This window comes from Theropithecus gelada, chromosome 1 (genome assembly GCF_003255815.1).
Source record: "Theropithecus gelada isolate Dixy chromosome 1, Tgel_1.0, whole genome shotgun sequence".
Lineage (NCBI taxonomy): Eukaryota > Metazoa > Chordata > Mammalia > Primates > Cercopithecidae > Theropithecus > Theropithecus gelada.
Genome location: NC_037668.1, coordinates 161,173,329 through 161,200,075, shown reverse-complemented (window position 1 = coordinate 161,200,075; position 26,747 = coordinate 161,173,329). Strand labels below are relative to the sequence as shown.

The 26,747-nt window shown below is 51.6% G+C and overlaps 1 protein-coding gene across 1 annotated transcript in view; it reads right to left on the bottom strand.

The window, feature by feature from the left end:
* PIK3C2B (phosphatidylinositol-4-phosphate 3-kinase catalytic subunit type 2 beta) overlaps nucleotides 1-26,747 on the bottom strand; it is a 70,634-nt gene that overhangs the window by 17,346 nt on the left and 26,541 nt on the right. Inside the window, exons 3-23 of the mRNA XM_025376714.1 lie at nucleotides 25,172-25,272; nucleotides 24,402-24,556; nucleotides 23,962-24,082; nucleotides 20,503-20,614; nucleotides 20,277-20,356; nucleotides 19,839-19,902; nucleotides 17,703-17,849; nucleotides 17,005-17,038; nucleotides 15,835-16,030; nucleotides 14,647-14,769; nucleotides 10,158-10,325; nucleotides 9,491-9,602; nucleotides 7,752-7,894; nucleotides 6,428-6,485; nucleotides 6,297-6,343; nucleotides 4,674-4,767; nucleotides 4,418-4,512; nucleotides 3,769-3,949; nucleotides 2,875-2,982; nucleotides 1,821-1,913; nucleotides 560-689 (exon numbers count right to left, since the gene is read on the bottom strand). Coding sequence (XP_025232499.1) covers nucleotides 560-689; nucleotides 1,821-1,913; nucleotides 2,875-2,982; nucleotides 3,769-3,949; nucleotides 4,418-4,512; nucleotides 4,674-4,767; nucleotides 6,297-6,343; nucleotides 6,428-6,485; nucleotides 7,752-7,894; nucleotides 9,491-9,602; nucleotides 10,158-10,325; nucleotides 14,647-14,769; nucleotides 15,835-16,030; nucleotides 17,005-17,038; nucleotides 17,703-17,849; nucleotides 19,839-19,902; nucleotides 20,277-20,356; nucleotides 20,503-20,614; nucleotides 23,962-24,082; nucleotides 24,402-24,556; nucleotides 25,172-25,272 — 2,362 coding nt within the window. The remainder of the gene's footprint in view (nucleotides 1-559; nucleotides 690-1,820; nucleotides 1,914-2,874; nucleotides 2,983-3,768; nucleotides 3,950-4,417; nucleotides 4,513-4,673; nucleotides 4,768-6,296; nucleotides 6,344-6,427; nucleotides 6,486-7,751; nucleotides 7,895-9,490; nucleotides 9,603-10,157; nucleotides 10,326-14,646; nucleotides 14,770-15,834; nucleotides 16,031-17,004; nucleotides 17,039-17,702; nucleotides 17,850-19,838; nucleotides 19,903-20,276; nucleotides 20,357-20,502; nucleotides 20,615-23,961; nucleotides 24,083-24,401; nucleotides 24,557-25,171; nucleotides 25,273-26,747) is intronic.

Sequence of the window (26,747 nt, the reverse complement as noted above, 5' to 3'; positions counted from 1 at the left end):
TTTTTTTTTCACACAGGGTCTCACTCTGTCACCCAGTCTGAAGTACAGTGGCACCATCATGGCTTACCACAGCTTCGAACTCCTGGACTCAAGCGATCCATCTGCCTCAGCCTCCCGAAGAGTTGGGACTGCAGGCACATGCCATTGGACCCGGCTAATTTTTTATCATTTTTATTAGAGATGAGGTTTCGCTCTGTGTCTAGGATGGTCTCAAACATTCCTGAGCTCAAGCAATTCTCCCATCTCAGCTTCCCAAAGTGCTGGGATTACAGGCATGAGCTACCATGCCTGCCCCAAAAACTATTTCCTTACAATTGGTTTGTTTTAATCAGGATCCAAAGTCTACACAACATGCTTGGCTGTTACAGCGCCAAGTCTGTTTCACTTTATAACAGTCTCTCTCCCATGCCTCCCTTTTAAGGCTATCCCACAGCTTCTCATGAAATAATCTTGCCCTTTTCACTTTCCTGGAGGAGGACACAGTTTGTGTTGGCAATGGGCGGAAGGACAATAAGCAAAGGGGTCCCGTCCACCACCCTCACTCCCACTCCCAACTGACCTCTGCCCCGGCCAGTGGAGAAGCAGCGGAAGATGACCATGCGCATGTCCAGCCCCTCCTGGACCCAGATCTTGCTCATGATGCGAATCATCTGCAGCGTCAGCATGTCCTGGCGAAGGTCGTCCCCACACTGGATGGAGGGAGAAAGTGACCAGATCCCGTCTCCACTGCCTCCCCAGCTCTCAGGTCTCCCAAGGGCTGAACCTTGACCCTAAACTAACAGTGACAGGAGTTCCCCGTCCTCATATCCCTGACCTGCTCACTCAGCTCAGACCAGGTCAAAGATGGCCCAGGAACCTTCCCAGTTTGCCCATGTGTTGTTCCAGCTTGTCCCTCAATCCCATGGCCCCATCTGAATTAAATTCACGGTCCACTTCTGCATGTAGCCCCTCTGACCATCAGGCTTTTTTTTTTTTTTTGAGATAATGTTGTCTCACTCTGTCACCCAGCCTGGAGTACAGTGGCACAATCTTGGCTCACTGCAACCTCTGTCTCCCGGATTCAAGTGATTCTCCCACCTCAGCCTCCCAAGTAGCTGGAATTACAGGTGCCTGCCACCACGCCCAGCTAATTTTGTTTTGTATTTTTAGTAGAGATGGGGTCTCACCATCTTGGCCAGGCTGGTCTCAAACTCCTCACCTCAAGTGATCTGCATGCCTCAGCCTCCCCAAGTGCTGGGATTATAGGCATGAGGTGCCACGCCCAGGCCATCAGGCCTTTTTTTAAACTTGAATGTTTACACTTTGGATTTGGAACTTGCACACAGCAAATATATGTTACTAAGTCACGGGCATGTATTTTGTCTCCCCTGTTAGACTATATGCTCTGAGACTATCATTTACTTCTCAGAATTGTGGATACATCAGAGTTAGAAGGGACCTCAGGGTTCATCTAGTTGGACCTGCACCTGATATATTAATTTCCTCTTCAGCAGCCCTGCCATGTGACATTCAGCCTCTGCCTGAATACCCGAGGGACAAGTGGATCACCATCTTACCCAACCCATTGAGGGAGCTCTGCCTCCTAGAAAGCACTCGGGATATTGAGCTGTGAGTTGCCTCCCTATACCTAACACTCTGTTCTTAGCCCTCTGGGGCCATGCAGAATTCGTCTAAATCCTTTTTCACTTGATCGTCTTTTCTACATTAAGACAGCATGGAACAGTGGGAAGAGAACCACCCAGGAGCTACTTAATGCCACTCTAGGCTGCCTCCTTCTCTCTCCCACCCTGGTCCACCAGGCTTGAGTAAAGTATTCTCACCTTGAAGATGACACGGATGTTCTCACCCAGGGGATCCACATTTTGGAAGGAAAGTTTGAGGGGGACAGCATTGGAGTTGAAGTAGGAACAGTCCTGCCATGGTGAAAAGGATAGTGACGAGGGTCAGAGTAGCCTGTGCCAGGAAAGGATAACGACCTCTCCACTTCAGACCAAGATGCCGCCTCCCTCCTGCTGCCGGTCCACCCAAGACCTGCTCACTGTTTCTTCCGGATTTCTCAGGAACCCAACTTCCTTCCTTCTCTCGTTATAGTCATCATCCCAATTCAGTTTGTTATGACCTCAGTTCCAGCACTTGACCTCTCAGCCTGTTAGTTCATTTTGCACACAGCTTACTAGTTGTGTGACCTCTGGTAAGTCACATGTCCCACCTATACCTCAGTTTACTCCTCTGTAAAAGGGGACTCCCAATAGTACCCATGTCCTAAGAGTTGTGAGGATGAAATGCCATAACCAACGTTAAGCACTCAGAACAGGGCCGGGCACAGAGAGTGCTCAATAAATGACAGATGACAGCTATCACCACCACTACCCCTGACTTCATCCCCAACATCATCAGAGAAAGACACCTGCCCAGCTGCCCAGCCTCCAACCCAATCCCTCCACCCTGCGAGCTGTCAGGCTTCTAAAAGTCCATACACATGAGGAATGGGAAGCGGCACAAAGAGGCCTTTCTTCCTAATCTCTCTCTTATTTTATAGCTTAGATGGAGATGCTCACCTGCGCCCTTACCCCAGTCTGTGCCCTCACGCTGTCTTTAAACAGAGTTCACAGCCCTTCTGCATCTTGTTTCTCCTTTCTATTTCTGCCATGTGTGGGTAGAGGAGAGACAGGATAACATAATCCTCACCATGTTACATGGGGGTGAGCTGAGACCCCTGAGGAAAAGGTGCTGGGCCAAGACCACGTGGTAAGTCAGCAACATACTGAAGCCGAGACAACTCAGCTCTCCTCGCCCTTGCGTGCCTCGTTAGTGAGGACCTCACCTCCACTGAGCCCTCCCACTCTGAGAGCCCCAAACCTACCAGTCACTCACCCTGGGCACGATTCCCTTAACCAGCAGACTGGGGCTGAGTGGCAGGCGGCACGAGCCATTGAGGGTAAAGAACTGCTTCACCTCCTCCAGGCCCGTGCGGAGTATTCCCTGGAAAGAAGGGGAGGAGTACAGCAGAAGTGAAATGAAGGGTCCATACTGAGAACCAGACCTCTCCCAGGGGTGGATTGTCAGTAGTAGTTGGTATGAAAACCAGCCCCCTGAGAAGTGTGGACACCCTCCAGAAGATCCTTAAGGAAGAGGACCCCCTAGACCCCAGCCTGGGACAGTGTGCTAACAGCAACACTAGATAGCTCTAGAGGGCAGCAGATGGCAGAACAGCATGAAGCAGGCCACAGTGCACAGAGAGGGCGGGCTGTCTCTCAAGGGGGAAGAGCTGCTCAGGCTTTTGCCAAGAAAAGCTCACAATCTGGACGTTGATAAAAAATCTCTCAATTTTTAAATGTCGTTAACCAGGAACACCGCTCACTGGTTATAATGCCTTCATACAAACAGATAAAGGTGTCCTCTCTGGGTGGCATCCGGCCTGAGCCATGGGTCACAGCATGGTGAACAAAATATGGCTGGATTTCAGCCCTCACTTGCCCCTTCTGGCTGAGTGCTCTTGTGCAGTGAACAACTTACACAACTGTGCTTAGCCTTTAAAACAAGCAGCTAAATAAATTTCAATATTTTACAGGACAAACAAAACACATCCACGGGCTGTATCCAGCTTGTGGACTGCCTGTTTACAGCCTACAGGTTCCAGAGTCATCTGCTCCCAGCTCCGAAATCAAAAATCATCACATGGAATCTTGTTGTTCAGGATTCCTAAGAAGACACTGGCTGCCAAAGCCCTGGATGAGAAATGGGTAGAGGCAGCCTCACCCCACTAACCTGCCTTGCAGATGGGGCTGCCTCCCGGACCTGCTGGGCCAGTTTGGCCAGAGCATTGACAAGCCAGCACTGGCGGTTAAACTCCTCTCTCAGCCCCTTGCCACAGCAGCACAGTAAGGCTGCCAGCAGATACTGGTAGCGGATGCTGAACTGAGAGTCCTTGAGGCCATCCTTCAGCAACCTGCAAGGCAGAGGGAGTCGGGAGTCAGAGCACTCCAGGGGTTAAAGGCAAGGGTGCAGGGGGAGACAGAGTCAAGTCCAGCTCCAACTCACTGCAAAACCCCCCTGAACTTGGGAGGGAAAATACACTCGGTATGTACGGCTTATATGGAGATGTTCACCTGTGCCCATACCCCAGTCTGTGCCCTCACTCTGTCTTTAAGTAGAGTTCACAGCCCCTCTGCATCTTGTTTCCCCTTCCTATTTCTGCCATGTGTGGATAGAGGAGAGACAGGATAACATAATCCTCACTATGTTACATGGGGGTGAGCTGAGACCCCTGAGGAAAAGATGCTGGGCCAAGGCCACAGGGTAAGTCAGCATACTGGAGCTTGGACAACTCAGCTCCTTGCCCTTGCGTGCCTAAAAGTGAAATACTCCTATGTGAAAGACACGTGTCTACCTCCCACTTTTCTACATGCAGTTTTACCAGAAGAAGTAGTGAGTCACTCTCAAGTCAGACACAGCTCGTTTCAGAAGGAAGCGCACCAACGGGCTGTCCAGGTAGCATTCATACTTCAGGGCCTGTTTCGGAGAAAGGGAGAAAGAAAATATGAAGCTTCATAAACTGCCTGTAACCTACACCTATTATCATTGCACTGGGATCTCTGGTTTCTAAGGGGCAGACTCACTTGGGATATTGGGGATGAGACCGGCAAAACTGGAGGGAGAACCAATCCACCCACCTGTACCAGCTGGGGCAGGTAGTCCAGCAGCTCGGCATCCGAGAGTGAGCCAATCCACTGCACAGCCATACGACGCACCTCCTGGTCCGGGAAGCTGCAAAACAGAGCCCAGTGCCCTGACAACCTAGCTGCAGGTTGAGGAACAGCTGTGAGCCAAGCACCCTCACACCTGGGCTTCAGAGGCGTGGAGAAAGAAAATGCAATGGCCCTAGTTCTGCCAAAGTCACTAGAAGAATCCTTAGCACCTTCCCTGGATAGCGACCCTTGGGAATGAGCCTTCTTCATGGTCAGAGTCTACTTTGAGCCATGGGGGAGCAATTGGGTAGCCACTCTCACTCCTTGGATGATTTAAAGAAAACGGGACAAAGTCCTCAACCCTACTCCCAAAGAGTTCTCCCTTGACTCCCACTGTGTCAGAAATTCCCACCACTGGAGGGCCCTGATGTGGGTAAAAGCATTATTTTGTCTTGGTAACATCCTTTAATGCAAAATGTACCAGGCACATAACAGAAAATCACAGAATTTTATATAAGCCAATAAACATTGGCAGAATTAGTTTAGCAGAGATTAACAAAATCATTGGTTCAAAAACTCCTTAAGGCAGGTCACGTGAATAGGTACATTTTGATTACTGAGAGTGGTGAGAAATAAGCAGGAAATCCTGGGTACCACCTAGAAAAGGCAGCCCTAACGGATCTGAGACTGGAAGCCTTGGGTCCCCAGAGAACCCTTCAAGAGCAAGAGGGGAGAGACAATGGTTAAAATAAAACTAAGTAATAAGGATTTCAGTTACACAGGCGTATGCATTTGTCAAAACTCAGCCAGTGTACAGGTAAACTTTGGGTATTTGCTTATGTGTAAATGTTGCCTCAAAAGAAAAACAACACAGAACAAACATTGAGCTCTAGGTAATGGTGTGCATGCCAAAGCAGGGAGTTTAATGGTGTCTGTAATTTACTTCAAAATGTATAAAAAGGCTGGGCATGGTAGCTCACACCTATAATCTCAGCATTTTGGAAGGCCAAGGAGGGAGCATTACTTGAACCCAAGAGTTTGAAACCAGCCCAGGCAACATAGTAAGACTTTATCTCTACAAAAAAATTTTAAAAATTAGTCAGGTGTGGTGGTGTGCACTTGTTGTTCCAGCTACTTGGGAGGCTGAGGCAGGAGGAGTGCTTGAGCCCAGGAGGTCGAGGCTGCAGTGAGCCATATTCATGCCACTGCACTCCAGCCTGGGTGACAGAGCAAGACCCTGTCTCCAAAAAAAAAAAAAAAAAAAAAGCATAAAAAATAAGATGGATAGATGGATGGATACAGGGATGGATAAATGAAATGTATGCAATCCAGCCCATGGAGCAAATACTAACGACAGAATCTAGGTGGTGGGCACACGGGCATTCACTGTATAATTTTCAATTTTGTTGTATGTTTGAAAAATGACCATAATATAACATTGGGGGGGAAAATGAGAAAGGAAAAGCAAAAAGGAGAAATGGAAAATCCCTGAATATCCACACCCACTTTACCATTTTCCCCAGGGCTGGCTCAGATCAGTGATGGGCAGTGCCATGCTCTGGCTTCTACAAGGACACATGGTCAGAAAAGGCGGATGTTACAACTCACGTGGCATGCAGGAGCCCCAGGGCATCCTGGTGGTTCATGTGGGTCCACTGCTTCAGGAGAGCATAGATGTCAGGCAGGCAAGCCCACTCCCAGCTGGGGGCGCTGGCGAGCACCAGGGGGAGCGAGCTCACCTCCGAGTGGCAGTAATATCGCTTCTCCCACAGGCGCTTCTTGTCAGCATCAGTGAGCCTGGTGGGCATGGGGAAAGCAGAAGGTGGTGGGAGGGTAGGGGGCAGTGGGAGAGAAGGGCGTCAGCCAAGGGGCGCAGTACTTACCCTCAAGGGAGTGCTGCACACACTGCAATTCAGTGGTTCCCAAGCTTTGCTGCATATGATAGCCACTTGAGGGGCTTGGTGAACCCCCTTGCCATGCCTGGGTCACACCTGATACCAGTTATGTCCAAATGGCTGGGGAAGCCAGGCATTGGTATATGCCAAAGATCACCAGGTGATTCCAATATGAAGCAAAGTTCGGGAACCAGGGCCCAAATCCTATCTTTGATCCCAACTCACCGACATCTTGGTTGGAGGCAGAATGCATGGGCCAAGAGCACCCGAATCTGCTACCCCTCCTGCGGATGCCCTGAGGGTACCACTCTCAAGTAGAACCACCAGAGGGCAGTGGTCCCCCAACACCAGGGTCTGGGCTGCTGAGGGGCCTCCTGGGGCCTCCAGGGACCAGCTGTCGGCTTTCAAGGACCTGCAGCTAATTGGGCCTTGCCTGAGATCAGGTGTCTAATGGGAGAAGGGAGCTGAGGGGCTAATGAAGTGTAGTGGACAGAATGGGGGAAGGGAGGTCTGCAGTCACTCAGCTACTCCAGCTACTCAGGGTGGACATAAGGGACAGAGATGAGCCCCGTCTCTCTCATGTCCCCACACACACAACACACGCACAGGGCTGTGCAGGAGCCAGAGAAGTAAACAGAGAGCAGGCAGGGGAACCGGGTCCCTCCAGCTCCTCCAGTTCTGTTCTCACCCCTCCTTCTCCAATCCTGTGAAAGCAGCAGCCCCAAGGATGAGATCAGCCTGGACTCGCTTACCCTTAAGAGCTGCCAGCTTGCCTTGACACCTGATCCTTTTTGGAAAGTGACAGGGCCAGAAAAATTCAAAGGCTGTTGGTGTGGAAGGGTCAGGAGGTGAGGGCAGGAGGTGGGGGCAGGGTGGTGGAGCCAGCTGCCCCAGTGGACAGAAGGTAGTAGGCAGCACATCTGGGACGTGGGGCAGAGCTCTGGTCCTCCTGGGTAGCTGAGTATGGACCAAGTCCCTGGGGTGGGGACTTGGGTACTCTCAGATCTAATTTCCTGACCTTGACCTCTCTACTTTTCCTAGTGTCAGCTGATGGAGAAAAGCCTGGGGGCTGCCTCCCCTTCCCACCTCCACTCCCAAAGCAGGACAGAGACTCAATGCTGGGAGGTCAGATGAAACATGACAGATTCAGTGGGGGCCCGGGCCTCACCAGTAGAGGGACTCCTTCTGCATGATGTCTTTAAGCTTGCGCTGGTCTTCTTCCCGGAGGCTGCCAAACTCATAGCGGGGGCTGAACTTGTCTCCAGGGGGGCTGGTGAACTTGATGTCAAAGGCCGAGGTGGGGAAGTCAATCTGGGGGATGGGATCAAGGACGTGAGGAGAGAGAACGGGCAGCGTGTGGACTCCCAGCTTCTTTCTCTCACCCCAGCATTCCGGCCTTGTCCCTCCCTCACTTTCCCTCAGGTTCTTTGTAAAATAACCCAATTAGACTCAGTGATCTCTGAAGTCCTTTCCAGCTATAACTCTCAGAAAAAATGAAAGGGAAACAAAAAGAGAAAAAGAATGGACACGTGAGGAAGAGGTTCGGTGGAGATGCACCTTGGTGAGGGGTGTGGGGACAAGCCCCAGCCAAAAACTCTGAACAGAAGTGTCACCCAGCTGAACCATGGGGTGCATCCAGGCTGAGTCCGGGGAGCCTTCCATGGGGTGCCAGAGGCCACTGCTGCCAGAGGGGAGGCGGAACCACACACTGGGAGAAGGCCCTGGGACACTTGGTCCCTAGTCTATGCCACCAGATGTTCATCCTACTAAAGTATCAGAGCTGAGTGAGCCAAGTCTCCAAAAGAGCTCTACTTTCTTTCATTCAACAAGTATCTTTTTTTTTTTTTTTTTTTGAGACAGAGTCTTGCTCTGACACCCAGGCTGGAGTACAGGGGCGTGATCTCAGCTCACTGCAACCTCTGCCTCCCAGGTTCAAGCGATTCTCAGGCCTCAGCTTCCTGAGTACCTGGTATTACAGGCACGCACCACCACGCCCAGCTAATTTTTGTATTTCTAGTAGAGACAGGGTATCACCATGTTGGCCAGTCTGGTCTCGAACTCCTGACCTCAGGTGATCTCCCCCGCCTCGGCCTCCCAAAGTTTTGGGATTACAGGTATGAGCCACCGCACCCAGCCTTGTTCAACAAATATCTATTGAATCCTAACATGTGCCAGGCATTTTCTAGGCTCTGGGCATAGAGTAGTAAATAAGACAGATAAAAATTAGCTGGGCGTGGTGGTATGCAACTGTAGTCCCATCTACTTGGGAGGCTGAGGTTGGGGGGATGGTTTGTGCGTGGGAGGCAGAGGTTGCAGTGAGCCAAGATTATGCCTTTACATTCCAGCCTGGGTGACAGAGATCCTGTCTCAAAAAAAAAAAAAACCTGCCTCAGGGAGCTTTCATTCTATGTCAACATTCACACAAGGTATCTCATAACCACAAGAAAGGGAAGCTGGGAACTAGGAACTAGACCTTGGGCGTGACCAGCTCCTCCTCTTCTCCCTGGAAAATAGGTCCATCCTGCCAAAGCACTGAGTCACCGGAAGGGGGAAAGGTGTCCCCTCAGGCTCCAAGAGGGCACAGGTCAGGTTTGATCAGACTTAGAAGTATGAGGATTCAATACAAGGGTCTCAGAAGCTGAGGCCTGAATGCAGAGGGTCTCAGACCCCATCTTCAGGCTCCACGAAATCAATTTAACCTCCAGGAGATGGGAGATGGATACCCCAGAGCTCACCTCACACTCCACATCTAACCATATTCACTCAGTTGCTTCAGCCACATCATCCTCCCATGCTTGAAGTTCTAGCACTCTCTCCTGTTGTCCCAGCCCAAATCTCAAGGGGAAAAATGTAGAGTTGACTGGAATGGTCTTGCTGGTGAGTGGGAGGGAAGGGCTAAAGCCTCACCTGCAGGATGACACTGTCTGGCTGGTGGAAATTAGGTGCACTCCAACGGGCACTGGGATTTTCCTGTGTTGCTGGCCATAAACCCAGAAGCTTCCGGCCACAGGTCAGGACCCTAAGAAGGAAGGAGAGTGGGAAGAGCTGCTAAAATAGCTAAGCAGAGAGTATGTCTCCTGCTCCCCCAATCCAAAAATCTGCCTTTTCTGTTTGAAGCCACCATCCAACTCTACTCTCTCAGTCTCCCCATAGACCATAGCCTCTTCCTTCTCCCAAGTCCTATAAAAGCTCACACCCTCCAAGAGGACTTGTGAGCTAACCACACCCTGGTCTGGATGACTTGGTGGCAGGGATGCCTTGGTGAGGTGGGGAGGCTGGGCTAGATGACCTCTAAGGTTCTTCCAATGACTAGACCAGATGATCTATTACCCAAGCATTGCTTTTCCATGTATCCTCAACATGGTCCTGTGCCACCAGAACCACTCAGAGGCTCTTGGTTACATCAATACTCCTGGTCACCAGTTCTGTGCTTGGGGATCCTCTGGATTTCACCAGTGAGCCCCACATGGCCAACTCTCCCAAGGCACACTGGCCAGTGCAGCAGCCAGGCCCCTTTCTCTGTCCCCCTCTTCCCCTCCCAAGGCCAAGAAGCTGTACCCTGGGGCTCACATACTGCCTGAAGTTGAAGAGTGGGGTAGTGACCCAGCCCAGGGCTTCAGGCACCCGCCGCTGCTTGTTGGCCTCTGAGGAGCTCCCCGGTGGGGGGATGGGCAGAGCATAGAGAGTGGCACACAGCAGGGTCTCCCGAGGCAGCCGGTTCACCTGCACTGGGAAGCAGATCCTATGGAGGACAGGAAATCAAATTAGGAGGGGCCACTCCTGTGGCTTCAAGCAACAGGTGGTCCAGGAAGTCAGGCTGAGGCTGAGGATATAGCCTCCCTCTCAGGGTTCAGACACACTCCTTGAGGAAGCCCTCCTCCTACAGAACCAGGAGAGGCCCCAAACTAGGCGAAACCCCCACTGGATGTTCCCAGAAGCACAATGTGGTGTCCTTGGAGCTTTGCAGTAGAGTGAGGCAAACATCCCCTGATGTTGAGGCTACCCATGGTGCCTGGACAGAACTTGCTTAGCAGAGCCACCTCGGAGTTCAGGTGATGACACATCCCATGTTGTCAGCCTTGCTCCTTTCCTTGTTTTAGAATTTCTTCAGAGGGTCCACAAAGCTACTCCTTTTGTCCTCCTTTTCCATTTGACAGTCCCCATCCCTCCCCCACTTCTCGCTGCTGAGAGCCACCAAGAAGAAGCACCATGTTCTCTGCCCTCGGTTCACCCTCCCCCACAGCCCTGTCACTTGTCCTCATACAAGTCCCCTACACCTAGCCCCAGGGACACACGATGGGTTTTTCTCACCCCCACCCCCAAACAGATTCAAAGCCAAAGGGACAAAGAGGAGGGGCTTCTCCAAGTCCCCCAGGTGAGAAAGCCAATGGCAGGACCAAGAGAACTGAGACACATACGCCCACCACTGCTCAAGCCCGTAAGTTCTCTCCAGGTCCTCAGTCTGAACCACACCTAGCCGCTCCCTCTATGCTCAGGATAAGGAACTGCTAGGTGGGGTGAAGTACACAGGGGAGGGGAGCTGTGGAAAAGCAGGGAGGGCCCATGTTACCTTTCCGGGAAGCTGTCCCTGGGCCAAAGTCCATACTGTCACACCCTCCTGGCCAGCCCAGGGCCCAGCAACTTCTATGCCAGAGGGCACAGAGGCAGGGCAGCCACCCCCAAGGTTAGCAGTTTCATGATAAAGCAGCCTGCCTCGCCGCTGTCCTCCAGGGGAATCTCCACCTAAGTGAGGCACTCCCTCCAGCCCACCACAGACTGGCAGAGCCCTGCTCTATCCCAGCTGCCTCTACCCTGGGGGCCCACAGCTATAATTAGGGCCCCTCCAGCGGCCAGTAGACATGCCAGGCCAGGGCTTGGCTGGAGGTGACAAAGCACGGCTGCTGAGCCTATTTTGAGAGTTAGCTGATCCCTGGACTGCTACAGTGGGGCAGAGAATCACCTGACCCCATAGCAAAGGGGAGAGGGAGCTGGTCCTGAGCCCTCTCTTTTCGCCTAAGGAAGAAGCTTCCAGCTTCATGTCTTAAGGAAAAGCGGAGTGAGAAGATTTTATGAGTGAAACCAGAGCCAGCCAAGGCCCTCTTTCCCTTCAATCCTTGGGTATATCTGGTATTCCAAAACCTCTCCCACAGACCTTCACCCAGGGCTGGTCAGGATAACCATTATGTTGGCTGCGGCCCTTACCTTCCTCCCTTAGAAACCCCTCTCCTTCCTGCAGCCCATTCAACAACATCGTATCACACAGGCTGCCTCCTCCAGGAAGGACTCCTGGAATGTGCTGGTTGGCTCCAGTCCTGGTTCTGCCACTCACAATCCTGGGCAAGTTAACTCCCATCTCCGTGCCTCAGTTTCTCATCAGGGAGAAGGGGAACATAGCTTCACTTGCATGATGTGTGTGCACACTGTGTACTTTTTGCTATGTGACGCTGTGGTTACTGCACTGGCACTGAGTTATACAGAGAGTATTTTCATGCGCACATATCCCCATGTATCAGCCAGTTTGTCAGTCACCTGGAACGGAGAAACCAAAACCAAGAGGGCTCCCCAGCTAAGAAGCCTGTGCCAAGTACTTTATTTACAGCGTCCTAACTGCTCCTCAAACAATCCTGTAGGGTAGGCCCTGTTATCACCACCATTCTAGTTTGAAAGACCTGCCTGAGGCTGCAACTACAATAGGAAGGAGAGAATGACTGGCCCAAAGCCTGTCCTCTGAACGCTGGCATGCCCTCCCCCAAATGTCTTGGTCTTGACCATGAAGGGCCAAGAAGTCTCATTCGGGGCATCTGGATGGACAGTGCAAGATAATGCCCTTCACAAGGCTCTAGGCAGGGGACTGGCCCATTAAAATTCAAAGTAGGGATCTCAGGGGACAAAATGAAACTCATGGCGCAGGCTGGGCTGCCTCTATACCTCTGATACTGTAGGAGAAAAGGATTTAAGGCCAATTTTTTAAAGTCCTCCTGGGCCAGAAGACTACAGCACCGCCCGCCTTTTTTTTTTTTTTTTTTTTGAGACAGGGTCTTGCTCTGTTGCCCAGGCTGGATGCTCACTGCAGCCTTCACCTCCCAGGCTCAAGTGATTCTCCCACCTCAGCCTCCTAAGTAGCTGGGACCACGGGTATATGCCACCACACTCGGCTAATTGTTTGTATTTTTTGTAGAGACTGGATCTCCCTTGTTGCCCAGGCTGGCACCCCTTCTCTTGACAGCAGCAGTAATTGTGACCAAAAAATCCCAAAGGAATAGTGGAACTCAAGGGCCAGTTAATGCAGCTATCCTCTGCCTGCAAGGAGTTTCTCCTGTCCTGGCAGTTGTTTGCTTAAGGACCTTTTATGCACATCCCCTGCTTTTTTTTTTTTTTTTTTTTTTTTTTAAGATAGGGTCTCACTCTGTTGCCCAGCCTAGAGTGAGTGCAGTGGTGTGACCATGGCTCACTGCAGCCTCGACCTCCCAGGCTCAAGTGACTCTCCCACCTCAGCCTCCTAAGTAGCTAGGACTACAGATGCATGCCACCACACTCGGCTCCTTTAAAATAATTTTTTAGTAGAGATAAGGCCTCTTTGTGTTGCCCAGGCTGGTCTCAAATTCCTGGGCTCAAGCGATCGTCCTGCCTTGGCCTCTCTAAGTACAGTGACTACAGGTGTGCGCCATGATGCCCAGCCATATACACCTTTATTGCTCTAAGAATTACCTAAGTGTGAAGGGCATGAGAAAGGGTCCATTTTCCCAGTTGTCCATCAGTAAAATGACCCACCCCTTCCAGCATCTCCAGATTTTTCATCTACCTATTTTACATCCTCGTCCTCCCCAGGACCCTCCTCAGTCTCTTTAATCTGTGCTCCAAATACTTAGGTTGCCGTGCTGCTCTGCAAATGAGGACTCGTGTGGGGAAGCAAAGCTGGGGGCAGCAAGCAGGGGATTTTCTGACTGACTGGAAGGAAGGTAGAGCACAGCACAGACGACGCACAGGGCAGGAAAACCCCTGCAGTGCCCCCATTCAAGCAAGGCACCCTCTCCTCCGTTTCCTTCCTGCTTTGCTTGGCTGACGCCTACCTTCCCGACACCAAATTATTGTTTACACGTGGTGATTAATACTACCGTGTGCTTTTGGTTTCATATTTATATTTATAACCCACCTATCTCATCTGGATGCCATAACTGCTTCTGAGTGAAACAAATGTCCCCATTTCTCAGTTTGAGAAAATGAGGCACAGAAAGAATAGAAAGTAGTACTCAAGACAGAGTTAGAAATAGAAGCTCACTCCTGGGAATCCAAGCTCAATACTCCTTCTCTAGACAACCCTCCCTTCTCTCTATATAAAGGGAAGAGCACAGTCTCCTCTCCAGAGTCTACAGGAACTGAGGGAAGTGGGAGAGGATGAGAAGCCCTCCAACTAGTTAAACTCTTTAAGGGAGACAAGATCAAAAAATGAAGTATTATTAAAATTAACAACTAACATTTATAAGTTTTTTATGGTTTACAAAGAGCCTTTATAGATACTTCTCATTGGATCCTCATGACAACTTGAGAGGTGGTAATTATACTTGGCCCCATTTCAGAGTCAGGGAAGTGGAGGCTGGGCACAGCGGCTCACGCCTGTAATCCCAGCACTCTGGGAGGCCGAGGCGGGCGGATCACAAGATCAGGAGATCAAGACCATCCTGGCTAACACGGTGAAACCCCATCTCTGCTAAAAGCACAAAAAATTAGCAGGGCGTGGTGGCGGGTGCCTGTAGTCCCAGCTACTTGGGAGGCTGAGGCAGGAGAATGGCGTGAACCTGGGAGGCAGAGCTTGCAGTGAGCTGAGATCGCACCACTGCAGTCCAGCCTGGGCGACAGAGCAAGACTCCATCTCAAAAAAAAAAAAAAAAAAAAAAAGTGAGGGCAGTGGAGACTCAAGAGGTTGAATGACTTGTCCAATTAGGGTTAACAAGGAAGCCTGGTTTTATCGTTAGTCCTGGAGTAGTTATCTGGCCCCAGGGATATTTCAGAGGCTGAGTAGGTCTGCAGTGACCTGGGCACTGGAGCCTGGGGGAAGGGCTTACTGCTGGTCCCAGATGATGAGGTGGAAGAGGTACTTGGAGAAGTGAGCTCTTCGGGTCTGCAGGGGGCTGCACAGCTCCTTGCCACCATGGCTGAGGGAACAGGAGAGGTAGAAATCTTCATAGCTACAAAAGAAAGGGAGCAGGTCAGGACACCCAGCTCCCAAAACCAATCGCCCAAACCTATGCATCCCTCTAAGGCCAAAATCCATTTCCCCTGGTAAAATTCCCAGTCTCTGAGGGCTATAACACGGGATCTCTGGATAGGACAGCCAAACTGGATGTAAGGAAATGTGCTCAGGCCAAAGCAACTTAATCTGAGTTCCTCTGCTCGATTTTAGGCTCCATGCTGAGCCCTGTGGTTTTTCTTTCTTTAATGGGAACCGGCCACCCAGCCTCCTTATAGAAAGCTCCAGCCCATCGAGTGTCTGTGTGTGCGTGCGTGTGTGTGTGTGCACGTGCATGCGCAAGTGAGAAGGGTGGGGGAGGAAGACGACATATGCTGACGTGAATGCCAACACACGGGGGTCCCTGTGGCTCATGACAGGTGCCTGACAGAAGAGGTCAGAGAAGGCCCCGGTTTCCCAGGCTGCCTCCTTTGTTCTCTGCCAATCGCCCAGAGGAATACATTAAGTGAGGAACAAAGAGAGAAGGGGAAGGGGGTTGGGGAAAGGGGACCAGCAGGGGCGGGGGTAGGGCCCAGTGCCTATTCCCTCAGGCCTTGGATGCTGGGGACCCAACAGAGGAGCTGAGGATTTTACCAAAAGAACATCCTCCTCCACCCACCCCTGCAGGCCTAGAGAACCCCAGACAAAGGGTCAATCCCACCTCCCTGCCCCCTCCCACTGGCCAGGGAGCGTGCACTCTATCTGGGAATCCACCATCTGTTGCCACGTCTCCTTCCACTGGTCCTGGATCTGGAGGGGGCAGGGATGCAGAGGCAGCCAGCACCAAGAGGGAATAACAGCATCTTCTTCATCTCCTAAGGGACCTCCTCTCTCCTCTGGGATATCCCCAGCCCAGGTCTTCCTCAGACACTTGGCTCACCCCTGCAGCCCCATTGCACCACAATGTCACACAATGCCACACATCCTAAGACTTAGGACAGTGATATTACATGCAGATAGGAAAAAGCCCTGGTGGAGGTCAAACTCAGCTTGCTCCCTAGTGGCTGCTCAGCCCTGGGCTCACCTGGTAGCCCAGATGATGGGGATGCGGTGGGTGGCATAGACAGTGAAAGCCAGGGCCCTGGAGAAATGGCAGGCCTCCTGGACCAGGTCATGCTTGCGGCTCCCGGGCACTGCCGTCTGGAAGTCTGCATTGAATGTGTTGCAGTACAGCTCCACCAGGTCCAAGATGGCAGCGGTCAGGGCTTCCACGACCTTCTCTGGGAAGGGAAGGGGTCAGAAAGGAAAGTCATGAGGCCTCCTCAAGCCCTACCTTATTGCCAGGGCACTGGCTAGAATGGGATGGCCTAAGACAAAGTGGTCCCCAAATGCTAGTCAGTCTCTTAATAGCTGTGACAAAGTTCACCCATCTGCGGTGAAATGAGAAAAAAGCAGAAGCATGTCATGAGCTTTTCATAAAACCACAGTTATACAATGTTAAACATAATCCTTATTTTTACTTATTGCTATTTAGCATTAAAATGTCCTTTCTTTTAGGAAACAATGTTAATAATTATAGTCAGTTGCTTCAAAAAAGCAAAAGTCAAAAAAGTTTGGCCAAGTAAGAGGCTGCCAATTCTCTCTTGGTCCCCTAGATACTTTGGGGGACATTTTACTGGTCTATGAAATCCAAAAGACTGGGAATCACCATAAGAATCCCAGGGATGCCAAAACAAAAAACAAAAACAAAACAAAGGAATCCCAGGGATATAGGTCGGTCTTAGGGCAAAGTTCAGCTTCAAGGGCACGACAGGGGAATCCTAGAAAAATTGTAGGGAAAATTCTTTCTCATCCTCTCGCAAGGCCCATTCTAAATTGGAAAGGTAGCAAGTGTGAGCCGATGGGAGAATAATCACAATCTACCAAAGTAGGAGGCTTCCCATCTGGATCACAGGGCTAGCGCTGCCCCGCCACCCCACTCCCACACTTCTACACCCTCATCCCCATCTCCCAGGGACACCAGGAGGAATGACTAGGAAAAATAATGAGAAAACACTTTGTGGAAAGAAATGTGCTCTCCAGCTGTGTCCACACCTCATATAGACACACACACACACACACACACACACACACACACACCCCCCAGCCGAACTCCGACACATAAATCAAGGGGGCCAGGCAGAAAAAGGAATCTGGGCAGAGACTGCAGTTTTCGGCAGCCCGACTGGATGAAGATGGAGAGCAGTTCCCTTACCTCGGTTTTCCCTCACAGCCAAGACGCTGGGATCCTGTTCGGGGGGGGGGAAAAGAAGAGGGAGGGGAGCTTCAGGGCCATGGCCTTTTTCGTCACAGCTGGAAGAAGGGCTTTTCACAGCTGCACTCATCTGGACCAGAATGGGCTGAAATGTGAGGAGCTGAGAATCCCCAGAGAGGATAGAGTAATGGTTTGTACCAGATCTGTGTGATGGACACAGTGAGCTGACGGAGGATAGCAATCATCGTGTCCACCCTTCTGAGAGATCCCAACCCTCAGGCTACTCGGCTGCAGATCGCAGCGTCTGTGGTGCTGGCCCTGTCTGCAGAGCACACAGCCCGTGCTGGAGTCCCGGAGCCCCTGGCTCTAGAGAGATTTTCCTCCTGGTTTGTTTTTGCGCCCTGATGGATATGCGGACTGTCAGGCAATGCCTTGGTGACTGTGAATAAAGCCTTTACTGGCCTGGGCTCTCAGCAAGCAGTCCCAGGTAGCTCTCCCTCAAGCTCAGGAAGAGGGGACACACTTGGCATCCATTTTTGAAGAGCTCTTGTGGTTGAATTCCTTAAACATAAAAGGTGGAGGTGGAGAGAAGCCCCTTTTTAGTGAGTGAACACCTACACACCCTAGCAACAGACAACTCAGTTACCTGGCAGTATCCCTCTCCCCCTTCCCCCTCCTAGCACCCTGGGCCCCTTTACCTTCTGAATTTTAGGCTGCATGCGGGAGGGGCAGGGGGGCAGCTGGTTGAGAGCATTGGTGATCTCAGGGGTTTCCACGGCGGCCAGGGCGTTGCAGATGGCCTTGACGGACTGGACCACCCTGTCAGCCTTCAGTGGGAAGTCCCCCTGTGGGAGGTGACACAGTGAGGCTGGCAGGCTCCGCTCTCGTGCTCTTGGTCTCCAACCCCTCCCCACCCCAGTCTTTAAAGGAAAGGGTTGGGAAGAGTAGAGAGATTCATGATCCTCAGGGGTAAATGTGCAATACATTTTGTTTTCAAATATTCCGCATCAGCAAATAATCTCTCCCACTGAATTCAATGGGCCATGCCCACATGCCCCAATTCTTTCAGCCGTTCCCCTTGAAGCTCCTCCTATATCTAGCCTCTCTCTGTAGTCTACTTATACTATACACATATATACAGGGTCTCTCCCAGAGACCTGTAGAATTTCCAGACAGATCTCATCTCACTTCTACTGATATGCCACAGCCATACCCTCCCCTCTGCACTTCAGCTTCTGGAATTTTCTCATTTGGAATTCCTTCACCTGTCCAGCTCTGATTACCTATATAAATTTAAACCACAGAACAGCTAAAATTCTACCTCCTTCATAAAGCCCTCCCTGGCCAATCCCCTTCCTCTAGCATCCTCCAGGAGCCCTTAATTAATTTATTACCATCCTGTTCTGTCTACTAATAGCTTTGTGTTACTATTCAATTTTTCTAACAAGAACACAAGCTCCCCAAAGGCTATGACAATTTTTTTTTTTTTTTTTGAGATGGAGTCTTGCTCTGTCACCCAGGCTAGAATGCAGTGGAACGATCTCGGCTCACTGCAACCTCTGCCTCCCTGGTTCAAGCGATTTTCTTGCTTCAGCCTCCCAAGTAGCTGGGATTATAGGCACCTGCCATCACGCCCAGCTAATTTTTGTATTTTTAGTAGAGACAGGGCTTCACCATGTTGGCCAGGCTAGTCTGGAACTCCTGACCTCAGGTGATCCGCCCACCTCAGCCTCCCAAAGTGCTGGGATTACAGGCGTGAGCCACTGCACCTGGCCAAGGCTACGACAATTCTTACACTTCTCTACCCATTGTAGCCACTAGCAAAGGGCCAGACCAGCACAGCACAGGTGTTCAGAGCTTCCCCACCATCACTGGAAATGTTCAAGCACAGACTCCTAGAGAAGGGATTCTGGCAGTGACTAGACATAATGCTGAACCCCTCGAAAAGGACGCGTTTATGACTATTAACTGGATCACTGAGACAGGGATTGGTTTTTTGTTTTGTTTTTTGAGATAGGGTCTCACTCTGTCACCCAGGCTGGAGTGCAATGGTGTGATCAGAGCTCACTACAGCCCCAAACTCCTGGGCTCAAGCGATCCTCCCACCTCAGCCTCCAGAGCAGCTGGGGCTACAGGTGTGTGCCACCATGCCTGGCTAACTTTTGTATTTTTTGTAGAGATGGGGTCTTGCTGTGTTGCCCAGGCTGGCCTTGAACTTTGGGGTTCAAGCAATTCTCCCACCTCAGTTTCCCAAAGGGTTACGTTTACAGGCGTGAGCCATCACACTCAGCAAGGGATTGTTTTTGAAGATCACTGTCAGATTTTCTTTGGCATTGTGACATTTAAGACAAATGTTGATTCTCATGGTTTTGAGGCTTGAGACTCTGCGTGAGTCCAAGCGGGTAGGGCTCTGGCCCTCCCTACATGTGAAACCTTCTACCTCCCGATGGTTTCCTACCTGTGATAACAGCAAAACAGAACCTCTCAAACCAGAGATTTCTGACATTGGTCATAGGATGCATGCTCCAATGCACATCAAGTGCAGCAGCTGGGGGGTGACAGCTCTCGGTTCCTTAGCTCTGGAGACATCCTACTCCAGAGAATGGGACTAGTGTACAGTTTCCGACCTGCTTCTTCTATAGAGGAGCAGAATCCCTGGCTATGCGCTTGCCCTTGCCCAACATCTAGGAGTCTTAGTTTGCCCATGAGCGAGGGGTTAAAAAGAAGTGCTCTGCCAACAGATTTTCAGGCTCCACCCAGATCCCTCAGAGGACTGGGGAAGGGGAGAGGAGGAGCTTTCAGGCAGCAAGGCCAGCCCCTGGATTCGTACTCACATCAGCCAGCAGGAAGGCATCCACCTCATTGTGGTAAGTGTCGAACAGAAGACTCAGGGCCTGCCTGGGAGTTGGGGGCAGGGAAAAACCATAGGAGAGGTCATGAAAGACCCAGTGCCCTGGGAAACCCATTTTCTCCCTCCCTCTCCTCAGCTCGCACTCTGATTTAAAGGAGTTCCTACTCTTTATGTCTTGAAGACTGAAGGAGGGAGAGTCTTTCTATTCTGCCACTTCTAGCCTGGAGAGAATGATGGCAAAGTTGCAGAGGGAAGAGATGAAACATGCCTAGAGTTGGGATCTTCCCTGATAAGACATGTGGGCCCCAACCCAACACCTGCAAGAATCCCTTAGCCCTGGCAGAAAGGCAAGCAGGCACATCTGATGGGATCCCTGCACAGTTCCTGTTTGGAGCACATCCAAGATGGCGCCCACACTCACCTGCTGATGGTCTGCTTGACGGGCCTCTCTTGGAGATGGACGAGGTAGTTCAAGGTGGAAGGGCTCTGGTCATCATTCACCTGTGTAAGAAGTGACTTATTTAGAGAGGCGCAGCGCCCTTATCTCAGCCCAGCACTCCTACCCCCCTCCCACCTGATGTGTTCCATATTGTATTCCCATTCCACCTCCCCAGCCCTGGGCAACCCTCCACCACCCTCACACGAACCGTCCGAGCCAGCTCACTGCGCACAACCTTCTGCTCCATCAGCTGTAGCCGAATGTCAATGTCAAACTTGCGGCAGTATTGGATGTACTCATGACTGCCCAAGGCATGCTTGCTGGTAGGGTAGAGGGACAAGACCATTAGCATCCTGGGGACTCACTGGGAAGGGAGATGCATACCTTAGCCTTGGGGAGAGAGATACAGAAAGAAGGTTTAGGTAAGGGGGTAGTACCTGTGTTGTACCCTACTTTGGCTCCTAGAAAATGTCATGGGGTGGAGCTTAGGAGAAGGAACAGAGGTCTGTCTAAATTAAAGCCACCTCATATACTTAATCCTTGGTCAGTACAAATATTGACTCTCTTAGGTATTTATGACCCGTGTGGTAATCACTGGTTCACTCCAGGGCTGGGAACTGTTGGAGAGAGCGGGGAAACAGAGGGACATTACAGGGAGCAGTTGTTGAAGCCCTGTCCTCTGGGCCTCCACACAGGGAACAACCAGGAAGAGACATGTTGGAGTCTGCGGGTGCTCAGGCTCCAGTGTGGGAGCTCAGTGAGTCACCCCTCCTCCAATGCTACCAACTAGGGTGCTGAGGCCAAAATAACTTGGGGAAAACCCACCAAGCCTCCAGATCAGTGTCCCCACCCAAGTTCTTTTTCTACTCCCTCTGTTGGCCCTGCCTGCTTGTGAATAACCTTACAAATTTCTATGACTTCTTGAAAAATCCCAAATGCATGCCAGTCCCACCTGCTCAAGCGCCCATGTGTCAGACTCCCCCTTTCAGAGAGAAGGCCTAGGAGCCCCTCAGTGATCCAACCTCTTCCTCTCTCCCAAATCACACCTTCATCAGTAAGGAAACCCAGGAGGAGGGGCAGAGGAAGAACTACCTCCAGGCCAGCACTGCAGGCCTGGGCCTGGCCTCAGCAGCTGGGTAACAGAAGCCGGAAAAGGACTTCCTTCCTCAGCAGAGCTGGGAATCTAGGCCAGAAATGGAGAGGAGAGGACAGGAGCATAAGGGGGGCGTTATGTGCAGAAGCTGGTGGAGGTGCAGGGCCCAGGGTCGTCTAGGTCCAGCGAGGACTTGAGTGAGGGGTTCTCCACATCCCGAGAGGCCCAAGCCTCTGATCTAGGCCCTATCAGATCTAAAACTGAAGTGCAGCCAAAACCTGGAGATGGTGAGGCTGGGCTGTGGGGCTGGGCCTGGTGGGAGAGCCTGGGAGGAAGGAAGAGTGTGGTGGGGTCGGGGGAGGTGGCAGGAAACCCAACCCTCCCATGGGACTGCCTCAAGGTTCTTATCTGAGAGCAGCCTGCATCCTGAACCCACTCACCCCCTCAGTATCAGCCCCTCCTGCCAGGCAGGGTAGAAAATCTGAGGGCTTCCTTGGGAACTAGCAGATTTCTGGAACCCCCAGAGGGTCCTTTCTACCCCCACCCCAGGTAGTCGTCATGTGCTGAGGGCCTGGGGGCTGGGCCAAGAAACAGCACTGTGCTTTTCTGTCGGGTGGGAGCTGGGCTCCTGGGCCAGGAGTCATGGACACAGGTCTCCTGGGGACTTGCTTGATCTTCTCTGTGGAAGGCCTTCCTCTCTATGCATTCAAGTCAGAGTATGCGGAGTGTGATCTGAGGACCACTGACCCTGTCCCACCTCACTAAGAATATTTCACCTGGGTCTTGGTAGGGAGGTAGAACTTGACAGCTCCCACTACCTCCGGACCCAGGGGCTGCAGGATTTGGGGTGCTGCAAGGGAAATGGCAGGATCTGTGCAGCCCAGAGCCCTAGGACTTCTCTCTGTAGGCTGCTCCTTCCCTGATGGTATTTACTGTTTGCTCACAGGTCATTCTCACATTTCACCCTCACGGCAGCTTACAGAGGGCCCTGAGCATCAAGCTTCACAACTAGTGAGTGGCAAGTCAGAATTCAAACCTGTGTAATGGTGTCAGCAGGCGCTCCAACTTACCCACTATGTCCCCTTGTTCCCTTCTAACAGTGGCAGGCCACCTGATACTCTCTCTGCCAGGCCACCCTGAGTCTAGGACCCCTCCTGTTCCTCTGGGCAAAGTGTATACATTGAATGAGTTTAAAGTTGGGGCACATTTGGAGGGTACCCTGGAGTTGTACCATACAGAACCCTGCCTCTTTCCTTTCCCTTAGCTTCCAGATGAGGAGGCAGAGGCCAGAAAGGACCCCATGATATCCCTAAATTTGAAGAAATAAGCCCAGAGAGCTGGGCACAGTGGCTCATGCCTGTAATCCCAGCACTTTAGGAGGCCTAGGCAGGCAGATCACCTGAGGTCAGGAGTTCGAGACCAGCCTAGTCAACATGGTGAAACCCCATCTCTATTAAAAAATACAAAAATTAGCCGGGCTTGGTGACACTTATGCCTGTAATCTCAGCTACTCAGGAGGCTGAGGCATGAGAATAGTTTGAGCCTGGGAGGTGGAGGCTGCAGTGAGCTGAATGACATGGCGCCACTGCACTCCAGCCTGGGTGACAGAGCGAGACTCTGTCTCAAAAAAAGAAAGAAGCCCAGAAATGAATCTTCCATCCTGACTGCCAAATCTTATGCTCTAGCCATAGATCAACCATCCTTGCATCTAGACCTGGATGTAAGAGAGAGAAAAAGCAAGCAGTGGCACTTATACAGCACTCCTAAGAAGTGAGACACAGGTCTCTCCTGTCTCCATTCCCAAGATGTGCTTCCTCCAAGTGGACAGAGATTGGGGGAGGAGCGGCCCTGAAGCCTAAGAGAGGAAAGCAGATCTTATCTGTCTGCTGTCACACAGCTGCACCATCTGAGAAGTGGCAACCTTGCCCCTGCCTCCCTTCCACTGCAGCCCTCCAAAGCCCAGGGTAGTGGAAAGGGGGTTGCCTCAGCTGGTCCACATCAGACTTTCCAGGGAGGCTGCTTTCCACAGAGGGCACTGGATAGAGAGGAGCTGGAGGCATGCCTTTGGGAGGAGGATAACTAGCTGCACGGGCCAGCTGGGGAAAAGAATTGTTGGCAGGAGAATGGGGAGAGACAGTAATTGTAATTTCTTCCCTAGGCTCCAAAAGGGCACTTCTGCCCAGTCCTCCTTTTGCCCCAGCCGTAAAAACACCACACATAATCTAGAGCAGGAGATACAGCCCTACCCATATAGTCTCCCCAAGCCCACTCCTCCCCACAAATACACACATCCCTCCATAAGCAGAATCTGCAAGCAGATATGACCTAGTCTTTGCCTAATCCCAGCTCCAAGCTCTTTCCACAGCAGACTTGGCTCAGGACGTCAGCCAACCCCGCTGGAAGACAGAGCTCCTGGGGAAAGTGCGACGTGGCCGAGAGTATGCCCAGAAAGCAGGAGTCTTGACTGTGGGATTGGGGCGGAGCTGCCAGGCCGGTCCCAGCACCAATCCCAGGAAGCCCCCTCACAGTCTTATTACCAGGAAGGCAGGGGCTACCTCCCACCCGTTCACTCACTTCTGCAGGAACTCCTCCAGCCCACAGGGCTTTAGCACAAAGTCACCCACGTCCACATTCCTCAGGTCATCATGGGTGTAGCACAGAGTCTGGTAGATAAGCAAGTCTACAGTGGAGGAACCTGTGAAGGGTAAGGCAGGGGAAACGATGATGATGGATGTCAGGGCAGATGGGTCTCAGTTTTCCCACCCTGATCCCCCTTCCCAGCTAAGTATTCTCCAGCACCATCACCAACCAGACAAAGCAGGCAAGTAGTTCAGAGTTGGGGAAAGTGACTGCACTAGAAAGCTGGGCCCAAAGCCAGCACCCCCGCCCCCAAAGGAGGATCCTCACTGCCCTTCATCTGGGCCACAAGATGAGGTGGGAACGGAGTCCAAAACACAGTCATCCCCATCCCACTTCAAGGGATGCTCACACCCCCTCCCCCATCACTAACTTACAGTTGCAGGTGAAAGTGAGTGCCTCTTGAAGCCTGTCACACAACACAGTCACCTTCAGGTTGACTTCATCCCCTAGGTGCTCTGGGCTAGGGGTGACAGCACTCCAGACATAGCCGGTGAGGGAGTAGTCTTGGATGTCAGAGCCAGATCGAAGGCTGTACGGGAAGAAAAAGTACCCTCACTGTGCCTTTAGAAGAGAGTAGTCGAGAAGAGGTCTGCTGGAACCCTCGTGCTCGGAGGCTCAAGAGCCCCTCTGTCCCCACTCAGCCCAGCCCTCCAAATTTGCAGGCCAGGATGGGGGCAGTGGGGTAGCAGCTCTGAGAAACCCCCATCTTGACACTTCTAATTGCAACATGTTTCCCACCGTTGAACAGTACAAATAGTTCTAAAATGACAAAGCTTTCCATGCTAAGTTTAATGGAAAATTTTTTATGAATCCATTTCCTTTCTCTTTTAGTTCCAGATAACACTCTTATCGCCAGCTGGGGTGCATTTATTTGCTCCTAAGGGCAACTGAGGGTCAGACCCTAGAGTGATCAGGATACTTTGACCAGTCAATGGAGATTTCACGAATTTTGTTAAAAATGTGAAACTTATAAGATTTTAAAAACCCTGCAGATACTTGTTGGAGGAAGCATTTCATAGCTATGAATTGAGATTTATTTAATTATGGTGCTTCTTCCCTCCTAAAGGAAGTTCTGAAATGGATGGCCCTCCTCCCCATCCCCCATAGCCCTCCCAAATCCCCTGCCCCATTCTTTAGCTCTTACATATCCAGCATGTGGCAAAATGCAGCAACCTCCTCATCTCTCTCTTCTGAGACCTCAAACAACTCATGGCCATTGGCAACGGTGTGGGGCCGGGAGCCCACCTTTAAGAGAAGAGGAGACGACTCAGTGCCTTTTCTCTCATGGTGTCCCCTCCCTATGAGGTACACCCAGACCTAAACTCAAACTCTAGATGAAAAGATTTTCTAGTCACTCAACATTCAATGAAAGGGGTACAAGAACATATGGGACATCCGGGAATACATGTATCAGCTGTCCTAGGAGACCAGGAGCCAAGTTGAAGAAGGAGGTGAAGCTCTGGCTGAGTACTGAAGCCTGGGTGACAAGGACGAGAGTGTGGCCAAAGCTGCTTTAGGAGGGGACAGTCTGATAAGCGTGAGGCAGCCGGTAAGGCAATCCAGTGCTGTTGGGCCGCTCCTGCAACAAGGGCTTTCTGGGGGATTCTCCCAGAGGTGTGATGGGGAGAAGAGCAGTCAGCTGTTTTTCCCAGCCCCTCCACTGAGGCTAGAGCACGTGGGCTGCCCAAATGGTACCCAGGGAAGCTTGGCCCTGGTCAAAAGCCTCAATATCCACGAGTCCCAGGGACCCAAAGCAGAGAGAGACCCAGAACCCTTAGATAGAGGAGATGACTCAGACACATGTGCCTTCTGGGTAAATGCCATTTGAGGAAGAAAGCGTCAAAGCAGTGGTCTGGGCAGGGGAGGACCTGGTAGAAGCTTGGCTCCTCTGGCTTCCGAGTCAGCCGGCTCTGAACAACTGGAATGTCAGGGATCCTGCCTTGGCCCCACTTCCTCTCTCAAAATATGTGTGTGGTGGTGGGATTCTCAGACAAGGTCCCAAACGGTCTCCCATCCCAGAGCTGCTTTTAGTCACCCAGGAGGCTTCCTCAAGAAGCCCCTAGCAAGGCCTGTAGCCCAGCCCTAGGGAGAAGGAAGTGAGGGGGAGGGAGAGCTGGTGCATGACGGGTTACTGCCTGAGAAGTCTGCTCAGGGCAGCCTGGGAGGCCATACCGGGGAACGAGGCTTCAGCTCAGATGGAGATTCGGCCGGCATGTGGTTCCAACAGCTGTTTCTAGGGGGAGTCTAGCTCTGGCCTGTGCACATCGCAACGCCTCACATCTCTCATCCAACCCACCGGCTACTCTCAAGTCTTCCCTGCCTCTTGGGGCAGATGACAGCAACTGAGCTCCTCATTTGAATATCCAGACTGTTTCCTCTGGTTGACCCTCTCTTGTTAGCCTTGCTCCCCTGGGTGTGCATGGGCGGCGGGGGGCGGGGGTGCACAGGGGGGAGGGCAGCAGTGGGAACAGTTGGCATGTGAGGCCCTGGCTCTGCCAAGTGCGTGCCTGTGTCCCAGTCAAAACAATAGTACCACTGTCAGCAATTAACCCACAAGAGAGAGAAGGAGAGAGAGAGGAAGAAAAAAAGAGAGAGACAGTGGGGGGAGGGAAGAGAAGGCAAGACAGGGAGAGAGGGAGAGAACAGAGTGGCCACTGAAGGCTACTGTCATGCCCTTTCTGTACCACTCACTGGCACCATAAGAAAACAAAAGCCACTTA